Genomic DNA, 21,904 nt, shown 5'->3' with positions numbered 1-21,904 from the left:
TTTGATGAGCAGAGAGACAAGCATGGGCGACATCATCTCGTTCAAAACCTTCACACCAGAAGGACAATCTGTCTCCCACCTTCATTGTAATTTATAGTTTGCTTAACATACCGAATTCAAGATGGGAAATCATTTTCCCTCAAAATTTCAAAAGCAATTCTCCAAAGTATCGCTATTGACAAGTTGAATGCCATGATGACATCTGACCCTGTGAAGTCTGTTTCTCTGAAAGCTTATGAAGGATCTTTCTACCCCCAGTGTTCTGAAATTTCACAACAATGTGCCTTGATGTGGAAATATTTTCATTCACCGAGCGAGGCACTTTCAATCTAGAAACTCAAGGGAAATTGTCTTGGATATTTTCTTCAGAATCACTCTCCTCCACTTTGCCTGTTCACCGAACGTCCGGGTCTGGTCCTCTGATTTTCGTGTCTATTCCCTCATGTTTTCAATTTCCCTGTCTTTTTGTTCCACTTTATAGGAGTTTTCCTTCATTTTATCTTCAAACTCCTCTGCCAAATTTTTCATTGTTCTTATCATATTTGTAATATCCAAAAACCTCCTTTTCTATAGCATCCCTTCCTTTTTACGAACGTAGCATCTCTTCACTCTAGGAAGATAATCTGAAATGATTCTTCGGCATTGTTCTTCTCCCTGCAGAGTCTCTGCTTCCTCCCAATCCTTTTCTCCTTGTGTTTATTTCTGTGTGTCTGTTAAATGAGATGCTTTTCTCAAATGTCTGATAATCCTTGTCTATCTGCTTCGATTTAAGAGAACGACACTGAAAAGCTGTTTGGAATCTGTTTATGAGTGAGCCCCATGACTCTGGTCTTCACAGTAAGGTGATGGGGCAGGGATCTTTCCTTGGGGACTACCCATAGGAGTAATTTTAAGAGGTCTTTTCTCTTGAACTGGTCAGATTCCTCAGACAGGATTCTTTATATGCTTTTTTTTTTTTTCTCTCCTTCTTGCATAATCTCTAGTACTTCCAAATTGTTTTTCCATTTGTTTCTTTCTCCTACCAGGTACTATTAAGTCCTGTCCTGTGTCTCTTCAGGATTCTGGGATGAAAACCAGTTACTTCTTTGCTTTCTCCATTGATGACTTAGGATTCAGCTTTCTTAGGTCTGCTAAGGTCATTACCACTAATCCACCTACTCTTTAACCTCCAAAACTATGTTGCCATTTCCTCTCCCTTTCTGGTCCCTATGGGCTTATGACTTTTTAAAAAATACCGTTATTGTTGTTTTGTGAGTTTCAGGAGAGAACAGAGCCAAAGGTGGCTGTTCAAACGGCCTCCTTAAACTAAAACCTCTATACTTTTTAATGGGATAAAATAATTTATAACCCAGCCAAAGACAATGGTAACCCTTTTTTAAAAAATTTATATGCTTCTGCAAATATCTGAATTGTTAGCATACTTTTTAAAAAGGCATTATTTACATTATTTATTTTACACTCTAAGACATTGATTCTGAAAGCACTATAATTCCAAATAAAAGTATGTTTCTCAATGTCAAAGCTACCCAAAATGTTATAATGGCCATCGTTACATAATTTCTTGAGCATTTATACTAGACATCTGGATATTCATTTTTTCTTGTGGAATTTTAACTTGGAAAAGGATTATGGCACTTGAAATATATTTTAAGAGAAAAAAACTTCCGTACTGAACTGGTCAATATGAAATGCTAATGGATTCGCTGACTGGAGGGGAAAAAAAAATGGGACAGAGAACCAATGGAGCCACATAATTTTTCAAAACAGAGGTCTAGACAGACACAGCCAGCAGACCCAATACTTTGCTGTACCTACCAGTACAGAGGCTACGCTGAAGAAGGTAGAGGTTAACCCATCTTAGCTTTAACATAGAAACGAACACCCACCTGAGGATGGTTTTCATCAGCTTTTGTAGCCAAAATGCAGAAATCTCCACAAGTAGTAATCGAAATGAGACTCTTCACATATTTAACATATTTCTCATTGTTTTTCGTATCCCAAAAGATAACACAATACTCTGGACGATCAGGTCTGGTATAAGCATAAACGACAGTGTTTGAGCAATAACCCCACTAGGAAGAAAGGAAAGAGCAAAGAACAGGAGGGAAGAAGAGAGGGAGAGAAAGAGAAAAAGAACATTTAACACTGTTAAAGAAAAATCTTATTATATACTGTAACTATGCGGTTTTTTGATGCTGACCAAATATCTTCTTCAGGAATAGAAGACAGAGGACTGAACATTCACCTTAATACCTTTTCTCACTAAAATAACAACAACAACAAAGATCTAAAAGTAATACAGTTATCAAACAAAGAATATACTACAAAAATAAATTTATTTTAACTGTCCTTATTTTCATTTGTAAGATTTAAGCTTCAGTGGTGAAAATTTCAGATTTTTCAACAGTCATTAACAGCTGCATGGGGGACAACAGGAAAGGATGATCCCTGTCAAAAGTTTAAATTCTGGGTCCCCAAGCCAAAATTCAAAAACAGATGCCTTGCTTTTTTTTTCCCCCCCCATCCACATGTTCTACATTTGATTTTACCAAAGTAACATGTGCACATAGTTTAGAGTCAAATAATTCTATGTGATTAATTTAAAACAAAAATAAAATGCAGACCCCGCTGACTAATTTCCTCCCAGGGGTAGCCATTTACAACTCTGAGCTTTGACTGTTTTGTTATTTATCTCCATATCATACACGTATTGATGGTGGAACTTACAGAACATAATGGGACTTCTTTCTCTTGGCTAACTCTCCCAATATATTCATACCTAATTTTTAATAAATCAGCATTCAGAATTGATATTATTATGACTGTGTTTACTATCCAAAACTAAGGCATACTTACTTTTTATACCATGATTATTTTTTCAAATAAACTTTTTACTTTAAAATAATTTTAGATTTATACAAAAGTTACAAGGATAGGGGCTCCTGCGTGGCTCAGTTGGTTAAGTGTCTGTCTCTGGACTTCAGCTCAGGTCATGATCTCAGGGTTATGAGATCGAGCCCCATGTCAGGCTCTGCACTGGGTGTAGAGCCTGCTTAAGATTCTCTCTCTCCCTCTTCTTATGTGCTCACCCAACTTGCGCATGCTCTCAGTCTAAAAAAAATTTCTTTTGAAGTTACAAGGATAATACAGAATTCCCTATATCCCTCTCCCTATTGTTAACATTTTACACTACTGTGGTACATTTGTCACAACTAAGAAACCAGCACTGATCCAGTCCTATTAACTAAACTTCACACTTTATTTGGATTTCATGAGTTTTTTTCTTAATGTCCTTTTTCTGTCCCAGAGTCCTATTTGGGATGCATTCTATGTAGTATCAGATCTCCTTAGACTCCCCTGGGCTGTGATGCTTTCTCAGTCTTTCCTTCTTTTTAATGACCTAGACGGTTTTAAGGAGTACTGGTCAGGTATCTGCAGAATGTCCTTCAATTCGGGTTTGTCTGATGTTTTTCTCCTGTTTAGAGTGGGATTTTCAGTTCTTAGCGAGATCATCACAGAAGCCAAGAGCTCTTCTCATCTGCCACATCGGGGGTATTTGAGATCCATGTGACATCACCGATGATGCTAGCCTTGATCGCCTAGACGAGGTGGTGTCCGCTAGGTCTCTCCACAGTGAAGTGACTTTCTTTTTTCCCCTTTCCATAGCCTGCTCTTCAGGAGTGAGTCACTAAATGCAACTCACGTTCAAGTTAGGGAAGCGGGGGACTGGAGGGCATAGTATCTAAGTAATTCGAATACTTCTGTAAGATTTGTTTCTTCTCCTCTGTTTACTTATTTAAATACTTTATTTTAGATCAGCTCTTGCTCATGGACGTTTATTTTATAATTTGGTTTTATAATTTGGTTACAATCCAAAGTTACATCATTTATTTTGTTGCTCAGGGTGTTCCGGTTTTGGCCATTGGGAGCTCTTCCAGGTTGGCTCTTGGTCTCTTTGATATGCCCCATCCTGCTGTTTTGAGCACGTCCTGGCACTATCAGAGACTCCAGGTTCATCCTGGATTTTTCCCTTCCTAGTCCTAAAATCAGACAGTTCTCCAGGGTGGTTTGCCTTCTAAAAATGAAGATTACCAGATTGATTAACCTCATACTTCCAAATTTGTTTTAGGTCAAGTGTTAAATATAAGATAAGATACTGATAAGTATTGGGGCACCGGGGTGGCTCAGTCAGTTAAGCATCTGCCTTAGGCTCAGGTCAGGATCCCAGGGTCCTGGGATCAAGCCCTGCATCGGGCTCCCTGATCAGTGGGGAGCCTGCTTCTCCCTCGCCACCTCCCTGTTTCTCTCTCTCTCTCTCAGAAATAAATAAAGAAGTAAAATATTTTTTTTCAGTATTGATTAGAATTATGCTGTTTATTCTCATTTTCCCCCTTCTGATCCATTCCCTCTCTCTGATTTTCTTTATCCTGCTGTTCCCTGGAGACTGATTTCTATGAACTCCAACACGTGGGCTACGTTGCCTTCCGGTTTCCAGTTGGGTCCAGCCAATAGAAGGCACCAGCAGGTAGAGAGATGGGCTGAAGTACTTCCTCCCCAAAAGTGTTTCTACCCAGCCAGCCGGCAGAGGCTGTGCTCCCACAGGATAATTTCTCTTGCATAGCCACAGCTCTAGTGGGTTCCAGGAACAATACTTTCTTATCTTGCCCACTGTTGCTAACCCCTGGATGCCTACATTGTCATCCCTTACTGGACCCATTAGCCATGCCCGTACGTCTGTAATAAACCCTCCATCCATCTCTCTTCAATTACTCCTTTGAGTGTGCCATCTGTTTCCTGCTGAGACACTGACTGTCAGGAGTATTTTATCAATTATGTATAGTATTCCAGGAAAGTTTTCAGGTTCTAAAGTCTTTACACTAAAAACATCTCCTTTCATCTGGTGTCTAGATATAGACAAACACATGCAAGAAACATACATTATACTTAGAGCTGTAACAAAATTCTTTACTAAAAACAGCTCTTTGTTTAACAACTGCTCACAATACTCACCTTATAATCAGGTCGAATGTTTGCAAAATATATAAACGAATCAACAGCTAGTGCAATTTTCAGTCCTCCTCCTTCCCAAGATAGTGCAGACATCTGCTTTCCAGGAACTTTCAAAGTGCCTAAATGCTGAAAAAATAATTATGTTTAATCTAAAGTATCACAATTAAATAAAATATAAATTACCACCAATTACTTCATAGGAATTAAAAGTGCTATAAAAATTATTTTGTGTAAGGTTACTACTCACTTTAAAATCATTTTCCTTGAAAAAAAATAGAATAAAATAAAATAAAATCATTTTCCTTGAATTTTTATAATGAAAGGCGTACTTATGATAGGAGAAATTTACATACAAAAGCGAAAGAATTCAGTATTAAATTTCATCAAGTCTAAGATGCCAGAACCTAAATATGCATATTTATGTACAACTCAGGAAAGAATAAAACACATTGCTAATTAAAATAGGATAACTTTGATTATAAGATGCATTCCAATTCTGGAGTTGTTAAAAATTCTGCCTCTTGGGGGCACCTGGCTGGTTCAGTGGGTGGTTGTGGGTTCGAGCCCCATGTTGGGTGTTGAGATTACTTAAAAAGAAAATCTTTTTTAAAAAATTGTGCCTCTTGGAATGAATGAACTACTGTGGTAGTAAATGCAATCTTTTTTTTTTTTTAAGGTTTTGTTTATTTATTTGACACAGAGAGAGAGAGAGACAGCGAAAGGGAATTCAAGCAGGGGGAGGGGGAGAGGGAGAAGCAGGCTGCCACTGAGCAGGACCCCAATAGGGGCTCAATCCCAGGACCCTGGGATCATGACCTGAACTTAAGGCAGACAGACGCCCAGGCGCCTGGTAGTGGTAGTAAATGCAATCTTAAGTCTGGCCTCTCTCTCCCATGCTCCAGAGCCAATCAGTCACCAACTCCTATTGCTTTCGCTCCCATCTTCCTCCTTTCCTGAATGAACTATGGTAATGGTCTAACTGCAATCTTTACCTTTTATCTCTTTTCTCATTCCCAGCCTCTACCACCCCAAATTCAATATTCATTCTACCATCCAAATTTCCTTTCTGGAACACAAATCCAATCTCATCTTATCCTGCTTTTAAAAAAAAGTTTAATAATTTTTAAAAATCAATAGCTTCCCACCATCACATTCTTTAGCAGAGTATACAATGCCTCTTTCCATCTGGCTCAAAACTATACTCTTTGGCTCAGTACCTCACTATTTTGCCATGATTCCTGCGTTCTCCCTCATGACAGAGCTACTGTCCCTCCAAACCTTTGACCTGGATAATATCCCTTCTGCCTGAAATCTTCCTTCCTCTCTCCACACCTTCCCGGCCTTACTCTCCCTTGTCCTCCTGGAACATGGTCTCCATCCTCCAAGATGCAACTTTAATATTGTTTCCTGCCTTCTCCTTCCTTCTACAGGTCCAGAAAATTCAGAAAGTGAGCTACCAGAGAGCACTAACTTATATTCATAACTCATATTCACATTTATGTCCTTATCCCTTAATGGACTGCTTGGTAAACAGGTACCCAATAAATATCTATTAAGTAAATAAATGTATCATGCATTCAAATTAATATCTTCATATGTAAAGACATACTAGATACTTTTAATTATGATATCAAACCAACTCACAGTTTTTAATTTAACATAATAGCCCATTTTTATGGCTAAATTAACAAGAGAATAAATTAATACAAAGACATTTTAATGTGGCCATGAAAAGAAAATACTGTAAATCTATGCTTTTTTGACAGACCCAAGAATTTTAATAAATCATACTGGTATCCCTTGTTCTTAAGCAGATATGCTCTGAAGTAGGGTTTAATGTGTTAAACTCCATTTTGCCAGGGAAACCAATGGGGGTAAAAATGTTTTAACCTAGGAGGGTCCACTCTATCTGTCCTGCTGCCTGCATGAAACCAAAAGCAGCGAGCAGGCTCTCCCAGCAGCACTCGTGGTAGTGATGAGCCTCACTGGGAGGAGAATAAGGCCAGCCAGGGGATGGCAGCAACAAGGAGAGAAAACCAACTTGTAGTAAGTACTCACTAAGCACTGGGGTAGGCATTTTCTCATTGTTACCTCTTGTAATCTCTACAACAGTGCCATGAGGTTTACCTGTATTTCAGAACATAAGTAAACTGAGTCTCAGAGGTGAAATAAGTTCTCCAAGTGAGACAACACTGTGGAAATGGAATTCACAACCAAAGCCAGGCCAGCCTGACAACAAATCACATGCTCTGTCACCCCCTTCCCTGGCTAAGACCACAGTATAAAAACCAGAAGACTTGGGGTGCCTGAGTGGCTCAGTGGGTTAAGCCTCTGCCTTCGGCTCAGGTCATGATCCCAGGGTCCTGGGATTGAGCCCCGCATTAGGCTCTCTGCTCAGCAGGGAGCCTGCTTCCCCCTCTCTCTCTGCCTGCCTCTCTGCCTACTTGTGATCTCTGTCTGTCAAATAAATAAATAAAAAATCTTAAAAAACAAAACAAAACAAAACAAAACCAGAAGACTCGGGCCTTCAGAATCAAAAGCATTCTTCCCTGAGGTTTCCTTAAGTTTAAATCTTTAGATAATAATTTCCTTCCAAGTTACTTCCCCTATGTTAATAACATAGATCCAAAATAAGTCCCCTATATATTCACTCATTCAAAAAAAAAAATACTAAGTGACTAATATACCCTAAGGAACTATGCTAGATACTTTTAATTACAACCATGCCAAACCAACCGACAGTTTTCAATTTGACATATAACACACCGTTTTGCAAGATAAAACAAATAGGCCTTAGAATCCATGTTTTTCTATTTTAAAAAAGGTTGAACTAACAAAAATAAGCAGACAAAATAATATAATGATAAATAAGCCAATGGCTGACAAAAATAACCAATAAAGAGTATGAATTAAGAATGAATTCCCATTTTTAATAGTTAGGAACCTTGAGAACTATACTCCTGTTTTCTCTTAGGTTTTAACAGCTACCAGAAATAAAATTAGCTGGCAATATACAATCTATTCTCTACATCACATTCTACTGGATATTTTGAGATATTGATTCAAAAGCATGAGCTGATACCATTTCTTACCCTCACAGAAATTACTAAAATGTATTTTAAAGTATTAAAACAACTGGGGAAGGTTTTTGTGTAGCAATAACATTATTAATGTTATTTACATATGAAGATATTCATGTATTAATGAAGTCTGTGGTGAATTTATAAAAACCAATAGGGACTAAATAGAGTCGATAAACAGAAAAAAACAGGTAAAAATTTACTTAAGCTTAGTAGTAAGTTCTCACTTTCCAAATTCTTTAAAATTCACAATATATTAATTCTCCTATTTGATATTTTCTAGTAGTTCTTCAATAAAATTCTCCTTAAAAATTAAATTCATTAGGTGCCCTGGGTGGCACAGTAGGTAAAGCAACTGGTTTTGGCTCAGGTCATGGTATCAGCATCCTGAGAGAAAACCCTGCTTTGGGCTCTGGAGTCAGCCCAGAGTCAGCCTGTCCCTCCCTCCACTTTTGTCCCACCTTTTCTGCCATGCACATTCTCTCTCAAATAAATAAATAAATAAATAAAATCTAAAAAAAAAATTTAATACTACTACTGAGAAGGATAACACATGCATTTATGAAAACAATGCTTTTATTTTAATGCAGCATCACTTAAGATTAGTTATTAAGATAAATTTTCTTAAAATAGTTGGCTATTTATCAACAAATTAAAATTGCTGGAAGTCTGAAGGAGGGAGGGGCACCTGAGTGGTTCAGTTGGTTAAGTTTCTAACTGGTAATTTTGGCTCAGGTCATAATCTCAAGCGTCCTGGGATCAAGCCCTGCATCAGGCTCTGCACTCAAGGGAGTCTGCTGGGAATTCTCTCCCTCTCCCTCTACCACTCCACCAACTTGCACACTCTCTCTCAAATAAATAAATAAAATCTTTAAAAAAAAAAAAAAGTCTGAAGGAGAAGGAGACAGACAGGTATGTTTAACATCTATTAGAAATCACATTAAAAATCCAAAATATTAACCCGAAACAATGAAATTATATTAAAAACAACTGAAAAACCACCTAGGAAAAAAGATGCACATTCAGATCACAGAGAAAATATCCTAAATAACTACTGCACAGCGATTTCTTAGGTGAAACGCTCCTTTTCTAAATGACAGAGTATATTTGATTACATACAGCTATCAAGACTAACAAGTGAGGATATTATTCAAAGACAAGACGCATGATATTCTATCATTTTTACTCAAAATGACCTTTTCCAAAAATATGGCAAGTTTACACCACAACCTCCATTCTTTTTTCCCCTGCCTTACTCACTACACAGGAAAGGAAGAAGACATCTACCTCACCAAACGGAGTGTAAAACTGCACGGTGTTTACATCTTTATCCTGAGTGACAACCTTCTGGGAGCCTGCCACAGCCAACACGCTGCCGATGTGGTTCCACTGGATACTCACCACATACATGCCGGTGTCGATTAAAACAGGATCTACTCAAAAAGAAAAAGAATGAGGTAATTGTCGTAAAACACTTAGCCTATAAAACTGTATAATCTTCAGAACAATTTTAAAATATTTTTTAAGTTCTCCACATTAAAAAAAAAGAAAGAAAGAAAGAAAGATTACATACTTTGGTCATTCTCATGCCTCATGATTTGGCACCGCCCATTGTCAAAACAAATCGCCAGGCAGGGGCAGTCTGGCTCCACGTAGCCTTCTGTGCCGTGGTACCAATGAATCCCGGCAATACTGATCGCTCCAGTGACGTTCACCAAGCAATTCAGTTTCATTTTCATCTAAACAGAATCGGGTTAATAGTTCATCTTTTAAAACCCATCACCTTTGGGTATTGTAGAAAGAACACTGAAAGTGGGATTTAAAAATCTGATTTCAAATGCCAGCCCTGTGGCTTACTGATTTATCAACCCTGGGACAAACCACTTCAACTGAGTTTCAGTTTTTCCCTTTTGCAAAATGAGGATTAAAAAAAATTCACAGAAAATTTATGAGACTAAATGACAAGAGGTATATGAAAGTACCTCAAAAAGAGCGAAGCATCGTGGAAAAGTTGGCTATTATCACTTCCACCAATAAATAGATTTATGTAATGTCCTCAGCCTCACGACAAACAAAACTGCCCCATAAGTAAGATTAGAGATCAAACACAGCTAAATCCCACAAACCCAGAGTTTTTCTTGAGATCATGCTAGGTGAGTCTCTTCTATTTTGCCTGTTTCCCAGGACCTGATTTTTTGTCCCTTACTGTTGAAGTCTTCCATTCTTTTTACAAACAGCCTTGAGTAATTTGCTACAAAAATATCATTGGAAAAAAATACATATATATCATTGGTATCTCACATAAACTTAGGCTTCTGCTATTAGAAGACACAAAGATTAAACTGTACCTCATCCAACTCACTACCCCTCAGCTTCAATACACTGAAATCTTGTCCTTCCCAGTTACCAAGAATTCCAAACTAAAAGCATTAATTTACCTTGAAGTGACCCAGTCTCTTTTAATTAAGAAATCTAAATGATTGGGAAAAAAACTGAATTGAAGACCTTCTTGATGACACAAACTATCATAATAAATGCACTTACATATCTGAATGATACATAAAATAATCACATAAGATGGTGTAACCAAAACTAATGAATATATGAAAATATATGCACTTACTATAAAATTCCCCTGATTATCATAAATGTGTATTTCTCCATTTGCCATTCCAAAAAGTAGGATTTTACTATCTGCAGACCATGCTACATGGCATAACTGTATACCCTTCAAGTCTTTTCCCCAAATGCGATTCCCTAAAATAAAACATAAAACATAAGTTCAAAGTCATGATTCTCCAGTAACTGCCCTAAAAATCTGTTTCCCTAAAAAGAAATCACATTCTTCAGAGCACAATGTATTTGCTCAATGTATGCAGTCAATGCAGTCAATTTACTGAGCACCTACTATGTGCCAAATACTCTACTGAATATTTGAAATAGCAGCTGTTTGCAACTTTCCCCCTTCTCTTCAAAACTCTAATCGAGGACTTTACTCCCAATTAGCAGATGAATTCATCTTCAACCCTGGAAAGAAAACAAAAGCTTTCAAAAAAGAAATCCCTCATTTCTAACTTCAAACATTCAGGACAAAACTGAATCCACAATAACCCTTTCTGCTTTGCCCCCCAAAACAAAGTAAGAGGTATATCTCTAACCAGACGCCCATCTAGGGTGAATCCCTCCACCTATTTATTGGTCTAAGCCCTTCCTAGCTTTGCAAAGATCTATCTCTACTGATTATTCACATTTGCTCTAACTCTTCTCTCCAGGCTCTTTCGTGCAAGTATTTGAATATACTCAGATCTACCCTTCTTCGAAACTACCACCTCAAATAAAAACAAACAACAAAACAAAGAACACCTCCCTCAACCCCAAGTTTCCTTCTAGCCACAAACCTATTTCCACCATTCCTCTCCCAGCGAACCTTCTCGAAAGAGTTCACACCTGCAGTCACTGCTTCCTCATCACCCACTCAACCCTGAGCCCAACCCAACCCGGCTTCTACCCCATACGTCCACTGAGATGACCTTCAGGAGGTCCCTAATGGCCTGTTGCTAGGTCCACTGCAGGCTTTTCTTTAACCATCCCTTCCTTCTTTCTTGGTTTCTGTGCATTTGTTTACTCCTTTATCTCCAACACTTATGTTGCAGGTTCTTATTCCACAGGTGGCTCCTAGGTTTTTCATCTATTCCAATGGTTTAAATTACCATCTACATGCTGGTGATTCCCAAAAGTATGACTCTAGCCCAGATGCACACATGTAACTATGGTCTGACATATTTTACTTGGTTGTCCTACAGCATGACAAAATCAACATGTCTGAAAATGAAATGTTCCCTCACAACCAGTCTTCCTCCCACATCCCTTATTTTTTTTTTAAGATTTTATTTGTTTATTTGATAGAGAGAGAGAGAGAAGAGCAAAAGCATAAGCAGGAGGAGTGGGAGAAGGATAAGCAAGCTCCCCGCTGAGGAGGGAGCCTGATATGGGGCTCCATCCCTGGGATCATGAGCTGAGAAGGCAGACATCTAACCAACTGAGCCACCCAGGCAACCCTCCCACATCCCTTATTTTAATGGCATTGGCATTTGTCCAGTTGTCAAAACTAAAAACCTGGCTATTATTCTAGACACTTCCATACCCTCATCCCCAAAATGATCAATAATGAGGCCCTACCTATTCTACCTCCTAAGTATCTTCTGCATATGCCTACTTATTTCCAGCCTTTTTGTCACTACCCTGGTTCAGCCACCATCTACCACTACCTCTTACCTGAATCACCATAGTGATTTCTAACTGATACACCTGCCCCCTATCTTTCTTTCCTCCCTCCAGTCTTCATGTTGCAATCACAGAGATGCTTCCAAAGAACAAAGGCGATCACCCTGTTCCCATTCTTAAAAGCTTTCTTTGGCTCCCCAGTACCCTTAAATTTAAATCCCAACTCCTCACATAGCTTACGATCTGCATAATCTGGCTTCTGCTAATGTCTCTAATTTAATCACACACAACTCTTCTCCTTTTAGTAATATACTATACAGACCCTCAAAATTTTTCAATACCCTAAACATGGCTAAGTGCAACCCCTGAGGACCTCCTCAATTGCTACTTCTTAGGCCTAGGACACTCTACAAACCAACCTTCCTGGTGCCTAATGCCTCAGCACACATCACCTTCTAGGATGCCTTCCCTGATCCCTCCAAGCCTGGGTTAGATACTTCTACTGTATGTTGCTATATTTTCCCAGTCTCAGCACTTACCACAAGGCACTGTAATGCCTGGTTACATATCCATCTCTCCTGCTCTAGATCTGAAATATTTTTTGTCATACCTAGTGCCTAGAACTATAGCTGTGACTTTGTAAGCTCTCAGAAGCATTTGTGGAATAAGTGAAGTTACACTAGAAAAAAACAAATGGAAAAATGAAAATCATTTTCAAATAAATTCTTTCTCTAGAGAGTTCCACATTAAAGTGAAGGTACAGACTCTCAGAAGCCCCAGTTATCTAAATTTAGTTATCTAAATAACTAAAATTTGAAAAACACAGGTTTTAAAGCTATAAAACACAAGTAACAATAACATGCTCAGGTATCTTAAAAAATGACCAGATGATCACTTTATGACATATAAAAATATCATATCATTATGCTGTACATCTAAGACTAATGTTATACATCAATAATATTCAATGGTTCAATTTTTTTAAAATAACCAGAGACTGTTACATCCCTACATACTTTTTGAAACTAAGATATACGTATTTATAATAGCCTAACAAGTATAAAAATGAAGTATAACTAGGCAGACATATTTAAAATAATCCTGAAAAATTAATTCACTCTTTTTTCAGTGCCACTCTAGGACATTTTTTAAAAATAGATTTTTTTACTTGAGTATACATAAAAATAAATGTTTCTTAGAGGCACCTAGGTGGCTCAGTTGGTACAGCCTGAGACTCTTGATCACAGGGTTGTAAGGTCAAGCCCCACGTTGGGTGGAGGGTTTACTTAAAAAAATTAAATCTTATGGGGCGCCTGGGTGGCTTAGTGGGTTAAGCCTCTGCCTTCGGCTCAGGCCATGATCCTAGGGTCCTGGGATTGAGCCCCGCATCGGGTTCTCTGCTCAGCAGGGAGCCTGCTTCCTCCTCTCTCTCTGCCTGCCTCTCTGCCTACTTGTGATCTCTCTCTCTGTGTCAAATAAATAAATAAAATATTTTTAAAAAAAAATTAAATCTTAAAAAAAAAATAAGTGTTTCTTGAACATCATCAAATTGTGTATCAACTGTTTTCTCTTTTTGTTTATTTTTCTGTCAGAAAGTTAACATATAATTAATTAAACCTCTAAAGACAAAAATGCCAACCAAATCTTGATCTTAGTTCTATGTACAACAAAGCATTACCATCCACTGAACCGACGATCACAGCCCCGTCTTCGTATACAATGCAGATCTTCTGTCCGTCGGCGTTCCAGCTCATACTTCGAACCACTGATTTATTTCTATTATTGATCATCTCTTCATACCAAGAGCCTTTTTGCACAAATTTAAAAAAAAATTTCAAGTCAAAACTTTCACGTAGTTGAAAACATTCCATAAAACATACTGTGGGATAAATAACTGCAAAATTTTCTACAATCTGAGACGTTAAGCTATAAAACCTTCAAATCAAAAAACAAAACAAAACAAAACAAAACAAAATAAAAAATTAGCTGAGGCCTTGACCAACAACTGCTTCAAAGATTATCACAGAAAACACAATAAACGCCCACTTTTTTCTCTCTTTCTCCCTTTCTGTCCATTAACAAATAAAACTTTATTCACTTTTGACAGGCCAAAGTAACTGATTTTTATCAAAGCCTAAAACTTCAGATGATAACCAAGGAAAAAACAAAATAACCACAATAATTTTATATGCATGCATAAGCTCTCTAATGACTAATTATAAGTATATTAAATACAGGTACATTAGGTGAAACTCTAAACCTGTTTGAAAAAAATTTTTCAACAGTTCAAATCACTTTGGTGATTTCACACCACTAATGCTGAATGATAAAAAACATTCTTGCACACAGAGCTGGAGTGACAGGTCTCAAAATGTAACCGAATGTGAGGCAAATCATAAGTTTATTTTGTTTTGCTTTTACTTTTTACCACATTTTGGTATCAGGGATTCTGGCCCTATAGCTAACCAAATTATCCCATAATTTGAAATAAATAGTCAAGGAGGGCATTATCAGAGTCAGGATTGAGGCCCAGAAAATACCCACTTTGGAAAAAGACAGTTTACCCTAATCTCCTGTACTCTCATATTCTACTCCCTGCACAGACATACACATGCATACATAAACTTTGAAAAACATAAATAAATTCATGTACAGTATGTTTTTTTCAAAGATTTTATTTATTTATTTGACAGAGGGAGAGAGAGAGATCACAAGTAGGCAGAGAGGGGGAAACAGGCTCCCTGCTGAGCAGGGAGCCCGACGCGGGGCTTGATCCCAGGACCCTGAGATCGTGACCTGAGCCGAAGGCACAGGCTTAATTTACTGAGCCACCCTGGCGCCCCAGTATATTTTTTAATTAAGAATTTTTAAATGGCATACCCTGAATATTTTCAAAACAACACACAAAAACTAAGGTAGACTTCTCATTTAAAGATGATGGCTACAGGCCTCAGAGATCATGTATTACGCATTATTTTCTGGTAACAGTGATGCACCTAAATTAATCCTTCTCTTGCTCTCTCGCAGGCAAAAGGTACAAATCATGAGCCAGCCATCAGAGCTAAGATAAAATCTGTATCCATGAAAGAAAAGGAAGCTAAATAACTTAATAAACAGAATGAATTATTGCCCCTGACTTCTTTTTTTTTAAAAAAAAGACTTATTTATTTATTTATTTATTTGACAGAGATTACAAGTAGGCAGAAAGGCAGGCAGAGATAGAGGGGGAAGCAGGCTCCCTGCCGAGCAGAGAGCCCGATGCGGGGCTCGATCCCAGGACCCTGGGATCATGACCCGAGCCGAAGGCAGAGGCTTTAACCCACTGAGCCACGCAGGCGCCCCTGCCCCTGACTTCTTAATAAATGTTTTTACCCACTGGACTAACTCTAGTCACTGATCACACAGAGAATAATTCTTATTGGAAACCTGGGGGAGGGGAGCTATCTCAAGCAGAAACTATCCTACTAAGGGCCTAAGTTCATTTTGGAGATAATCAACAGTCACCTAGTTCACTTTCCTCATACAAGGTCACAGTTCAAACAAAAAATAAATTTAAAAGGAAAAGTAGGGAGCAATAAATCCAGAAATATTCCCCTGTGCGGTCAGGATGAATTCCTGCTGCTGGTTAAAAGGAGCCTGTTTCAAATATGTTGCTTCCCCATTCAAACACTGTAAACCAGACTCCGATCTGTGAAAGGTTCCATAAGCTCTCCTAGCATACCTTTATATAACATCCAAACAATGATAAGACCATTTTGATCACTGGTAGTCAACTTCTGATACTGTTCATTCCATGTTACGACTTGAACAGAACCTAAAAAAATTCATAAAACAATTTAAAAACTTGAAAAAGGCTACAATTTCGAATTTGTATTTTTATAATAAACACCAACAGCACGTACAAATCAACATGGTTCCTGTGCAACTAGGCACTCTTCAATAAATCACTCAAAAATATTCATAGGATGTAGTCGTTATTGTCAGTCATTTCCCACAACGTGTGATACTAATTTTCATGTTTGTTCCTATTTCAGGCCAGTAAAGGCACCTATTAGAGTCAGATGCAAGAGCTGCCATTTGTCTGATGACAGAAACAAATTTAAGTAAGATTTACCCAGCTGGACTGACTCCCAAGGATATTAATGCCCAAAGGACATCATACTAAGTACTTGGATTTTTTTTTTTTTTAGGGGAATAAGGGGTTGTTTGTAATTGGTATATGCCCTAATTTCTCTTTTCCCCCCTCTTGTTTTCCATTCTATTAGTAATGCACTCTTTTTTTTATGTTCAGTTAGCCATTGTATAGTACATGATTAATTTTTTTTTAAGATTTTATTTATTTGACACAGATCACAAGTAGGCAGAGAGGCAGGCAAAGAGAGAGAGGAAGGGAAGCAAGCTCCCCGCTGAGCAGAGAGCCCGATGCGGGGCTCAATCCCAGGACCCTGAGATCATGACCCGAGCCGAAGGCAGAGGCTTTAACCCACTGAGCCACCCAGGCGCCCCAGTACATCATTAATTTCTGATGTAGTGTTCAATGACTCATTAGTTGCATATAACAGCCAGTGCTCATCACAACACGTGCCCTCCTTGGTACCCATCACCCTGTTACCCCATCCCCCCATCCCCCAGTAACACACTTTTGAACATATCTTAAACTTCTCGGTTATATGAACAACTGAGGGGTTTTTTTTGTTATTTTTTTTAATCCCTAAATACTTGAGTGTTTATTTCCTAAGAAGACATTCTCTTTCATAACCACATTATAAATTAGTGAATTTAACACTGATACAATATTATTATCTAACCATAGTCTACATTCAAATTTTATCAATTGTCCAAATAATGTCCTTTATAGGTACTTCTTTTTCTCATTCCAAGATCCAATCTAGGATCATAGAGTACATTCAGTGTCATGTCTCTTTACTCTACTTTGATGCGGAACCATGGGTCAGATTCTAAAAAGGGATCATATCCCATTCGTAGACAAATAACAGTATTTTTTAATATCTAAAGTAAGACCGACTTTGTTTTAGATTTACTGAAGATATTGTTTAATCATGTAAAAGTTGTTGGAGGACTCTAGGCTCAATTAATTAATTATGGCTCAATAGAAATGATTACTTTAAATATTAGCATTATTAAAAATGGTAACACTTCTGCATTAAGTAGATGGTTTCTAGCTTAAAGACTATTCAAATATGATTTTAAAAATTATATAACTCACCACTATGACCTTCGAGAGTCTGATTCATAGAAAGGTTACTAGGGGCAGCAAGACCCCTCAATTTTGCATCATCTAGAAGAAAAAAATATTACATCAAATACATTAAAGTAACAGATTATAAGACTTTGACATTTCTTGCTTATTTTAAAAGCAGTTCCTATTCCCAGATGATATTAGAAAAAAAATGTTTAAGTATGCCTCATTCTGATCTGCTCTTCTCATGGTGGAAACATAGGACTATAATATGTACCCCCTTGTAAAGATATTATTCTGGCAAAATAAAGCAAAATGTATTTAAAAAATTGGTTACCCAATATATTAAATATATTAGTAATTATTATTACTATTTATTCCTTCCCAAAAGATCATAAACAGAAATATTTATGACATACAGACTGAAAACTCTAAAGTATAAGAGGGACCAGAAAGCAAAGACTTTGGAAATCAGTTTTTACCAGATTTTGCAGAATCTTTTATTCATTCATTCATTCATTCACTAAATGTCTACATTGTGCCATGCACTGTGGAAGCTTCTGAATATAAAATGATAAATGAAATAGTTAAAGCATCCCCCCAGAGAGCTTGTAGTCTACTGAGGAGACAGAGATACTAAACACACACTCACCCACCCCCATAAATATAGATGCATATATGTAAAATTACAAATTGAGGAAGTAAAGCCATAATAAGAGATAGTAACAGAGGGAGATTAATTCAGATTGGAGGGAGGGAGAACCAGGGAAGGCGTTCTGAAAAAATTATATTTAAGCTGAGACTGAGGAATAAACTAGAAATGGCAAGGGAAGTTGGGAAAAAGAAGGGGGAAATGGGGAGTGGTCCAGACTCAGAAATAGCAAATGCAAAGGCCCCAGGGTTGAAGTGCAGAACCTTTGAATCCAAAATGGAATTTAGTTCAGCCCTTTATCTTACAGAAGACTGAACTAAACCCCAAAGATGTTCACCAACTTGCTGAAAGTCACTCAATATGGCAGAGCTGAGATTCCGATTCCAATCTCCTCATCTAGATCTCCGATAGAGAGAATTGTCTAGCTCTCCATTCTAGAGCAATTCTATGGATGGTAAAAGAAACGTGAAGCTGTTTGCTATAACTCGAGAGAACTAAAATAAGAGAAAGCAAGCTGTAATCACATCAAACTTATGGACAAAAATGTTTTTAAAAGTCTCGTTTTCTCTTCTTGGAAACTAGGTGAGTAATTATTAACACATCTGAGAAACAGAAAGGATGATTCTGCTTCTTTCTGAGAAGCAGAAAAGAGAAGCAGAAAGGATGATTTGGCCTGCAAATAATCTGACAAAATGTGAGATTTTGTGACCTTACTGAAATGTGGATTCACATCATTTTTATTAGACTAAATAACAAAGCACAATAAACAGATAAGAACAAGGCAATACAGTGACTTAGTTCTCATTCTTCATTGTTTTTCTTTTTCCATCAAAAACTTCAGCAAATATTCTCCGAACTTTACTGCTAAAAAATACTCTACAAAAAACACCACTAAGTGTTTGGGAGTTTGGGGGGGGGGGTGTTGTTTGTTTGTTTGTTTTAGAAGAATTAGAATTGCATACTGACAAATACCATGAGTCAATCTCACTGAAGAAATCATACTAGCCAATTTTCCACCAAGTTCAAACATTTGGGCTTGCACTCATTTACCTGTCTGTGTCTCTAACTTCAAAACTTTCAGTAATCCATCTTCACCACCGCATGCTATGAAACCTTGGTCCTTGTTCCAAGATACACATTTCAGCTTCACGTTATTGGGAATGGCAATCTGAAAGGCAACCACAACCACTTTCACAGCTTCTCAAGGAGGACATGGTTAGTAACTTACACATGAAGGCTGAAGAAAATCCCTCCCCCCACCACAAGAAGAAAAACGGTCCTTCTTGCAGAGTGTGAGCTGTGATGAAAATGGGCATGGCACGATCCCCTGAGCTGCCCTACCATTTGCAAAAAAGAGAAAAAAGTGCACCCAAGAGGACACTAACTCAGGAGGAACCCAGTGGGGAGTCACCTGATGAATGTTTTCTAGGAAGGAAGAGGGAAACGGAGGTATAAATCCAGACCATCAGTTCATATTCCCTTTCCACATACAACCCTTGGGCTACCCTTTTGTTATGACTTTTCTCTTGCCCGGCAGCCCATGACCATCCAAAGAATTTAAGGAACCTGGATCAACAATAGGTAGAGGTAAAGGGTGGAGAAGCACGCAGCGATCTGCCTTGCTGGCTTCCCAAAAAAGACCCAGCCCGGGGCAGGAATGGGAGAGCTGTGCGAGAGGGCTGCTGGCTCTGCCGAGAATTATCCGCGGTTCGGCACCGTCCGAGGCTGGACAAGGCAGGAAGGTGGGAAGCGGGCAGGCGAAGCGGGATCAGGACACCGGATTCCGCCGGGAGGATGCGGGAATCGCCCGCTGGACGCGAGGACGAAGGGGAGGTGAGGGCGCCCGCGGGAAAACTCACTTTCTTGCTCAGGTAAAAGAACATTCTGGGAACTCCGAGAGGACGAGCCCAGCCGTCCAGGCCCGCCCAAGGAAGCCTGTTCTAATTCTCCAGTTGCGAGGACCAGCAGCTCTTGGGAGCGCCCGTCACCCTGGCAACCACAGCCGCCGGGTCGCATCCGGGGCGCGGAGGGACACTTCCGGCTCCGTTCTCGCACAGCCGGGAGTCGTGCGCCTGCGCGGACGACGGGTGTCTCGGACGAACGGCAGACGCGGGGCTGAGCTCGTGGTCGTGCTTGATCGCTCGGTTTCTGGGCCTTTTTGCCCTGCGCTTGCGGTCAGGTGGGGGACCTCAGCGCCCTGCCTCGTCGCCTTAGCTGTCCTCCTTTCGATAGGCTCGGAGGACAGGTGACACCTCCGACGGTTACCGTGGAACTTGCCTGAGGTGTCAGTATCAACTCTGGATCAAAGGCGCTCATTCAGATGAGGTCACGATGATTGGGTATTTTGTAAGCCCCAAAGTCCCAGCATTATGAAGAGGAAAGGCATTTACAGTATTTGGTGGACTGGCGCTTTCTGCCAAATGAAGGTGCAATTCTTCCCCTACGCCTTCGGGGTTTGGAGAACCCTCTTGCCAGATTGTGTTCATTGTTTGTTTTAGAACTTTTTAAACAGCTTATTTAAGCTGTTACTGCAGCCCAGTGGTTCATGAGCTTTGGGCCTTTGCGGCATATAATTGCCATTGGGGCATAGCCTTCCATTTTTGAATCATTAAGTTTGGTGTTTGGTATTTTCTCGCCTGAGGTCGACTGTTTTCTATTTTCTTCTTTTCCTACCTTAATTCTTCAGTTCTCCCTTGTCCTTTTTGAATGGTTGGAGAGTTACAAAGCACCGCAGTTTGGGCACAGGGCAGAAACTCCCATGAAAATTATTTTAGTCTCACTTATCTTTTAATTTATATCTGATTTTCCCTTTTACCATATTCTGCGGCTCCTGCTGTTGAATTGCATAAGCTATCTCGTACCTTATGCAGAAGCAGCTGCTAATTCCCTGACTTAGTCTTTCCCCATTTCAGGCAAATAATGTTCAGATCTTTGAAGTGAGTCTGTTGCCTCACCCAACACACTCAAGAATTGACAATGGTCCCAGTGCCTTTCCCATCAAATCTAAACCTCAGCTAAAATTAGATTTTCCTTTGATAGGGAAATGTCTTCACTATGGTGCCCCCATCTAAGCAAGCCCATATGCTTTGTGCGTCAGAGGCCATTTTATATGTCCTGGGATGTTCCCACCCTCTCTGCCATTTGTGCCTAGCCAAATGTACAAATCAGGTCTGCCTGAGAAATTACTTCCAAACTTAACGGCCATCCCATTCAGATAATTTGGTTTTAAATGTGTATGTGTTTTCAAGGTCAGACTGTAGATTCTGAAGATATGTTGGCACCGGTGCACAATGAGCTCCCTATACTGGGCTCATGAAACAGATCAGAATTATCTAAGCCATGGATTCCAATCAATCGGTGAAGTATAAGGGATGAAACTAGAGATGGTCACACTCTCGAAAAATCACCTCTTTAATTTAAGTACCTTCCCCTAGTGCTTGCACATGAGCTGTCATTTATTCCTTCTGTAACAACATTCTGATCCTGGGTTGAAGTTTGGAAAATAATACTGCTTCGAGTCACCTTTCAAAAATGGTGAGAAATGACAGTGTATGTTTCATATAATATACACTGCCTTGATGTATTTTTTGTTTCTTCCCTTTGAAGTTTCTTTTTAGATTTTTGACTGATTTTAGGCTTACATCTGTAAGTTATATTTATGTTTCAAGTGCTTATATTTTTATACTTCATTATTTTATCCAAATTTAGATAATTTTGTTTTATTACCCCTCCCATAAC

General features: G+C 38.8%; 1 protein-coding gene across 2 annotated transcripts in view; it reads right to left on the bottom strand.

Moving 5' to 3' along the window:
• WDR35 (WD repeat domain 35) overlaps positions 1-20,049 on the bottom strand; it is a gene marked incomplete at its 5' end in the record, with an annotated part of 64,716 nt that extends 44,667 nt beyond the window's left edge. For both annotated transcript variants that reach the window (XM_080812692.1, XM_080812693.1), the window contains 10 exons: positions 1,887-2,072; positions 5,011-5,136; positions 9,378-9,523; positions 9,664-9,829; positions 10,714-10,847; positions 13,993-14,121; positions 16,036-16,128; positions 17,542-17,613; positions 19,217-19,334; positions 20,026-20,049. In XM_080812692.1, the coding sequence (XP_080668818.1) occupies positions 1,887-2,072; positions 5,011-5,136; positions 9,378-9,523; positions 9,664-9,829; positions 10,714-10,847; positions 13,993-14,121; positions 16,036-16,128; positions 17,542-17,613; positions 19,217-19,334; positions 20,026-20,049 (1,194 nt within the window). The remainder of the gene's footprint in view (positions 1-1,886; positions 2,073-5,010; positions 5,137-9,377; positions 9,524-9,663; positions 9,830-10,713; positions 10,848-13,992; positions 14,122-16,035; positions 16,129-17,541; positions 17,614-19,216; positions 19,335-20,025) is intronic.
• Positions 20,050-21,904: the final 1,855 nt, after the last annotated feature.

This window comes from Martes martes, assembly GCF_963455335.1.
Source record: "Martes martes genome assembly, chromosome: 9".
In the NCBI taxonomy this organism is placed as follows: Eukaryota; Metazoa; Chordata; class Mammalia; order Carnivora; family Mustelidae; genus Martes; species Martes martes.
This window is presented reverse-complemented; position numbering and strand designations above follow the sequence as displayed.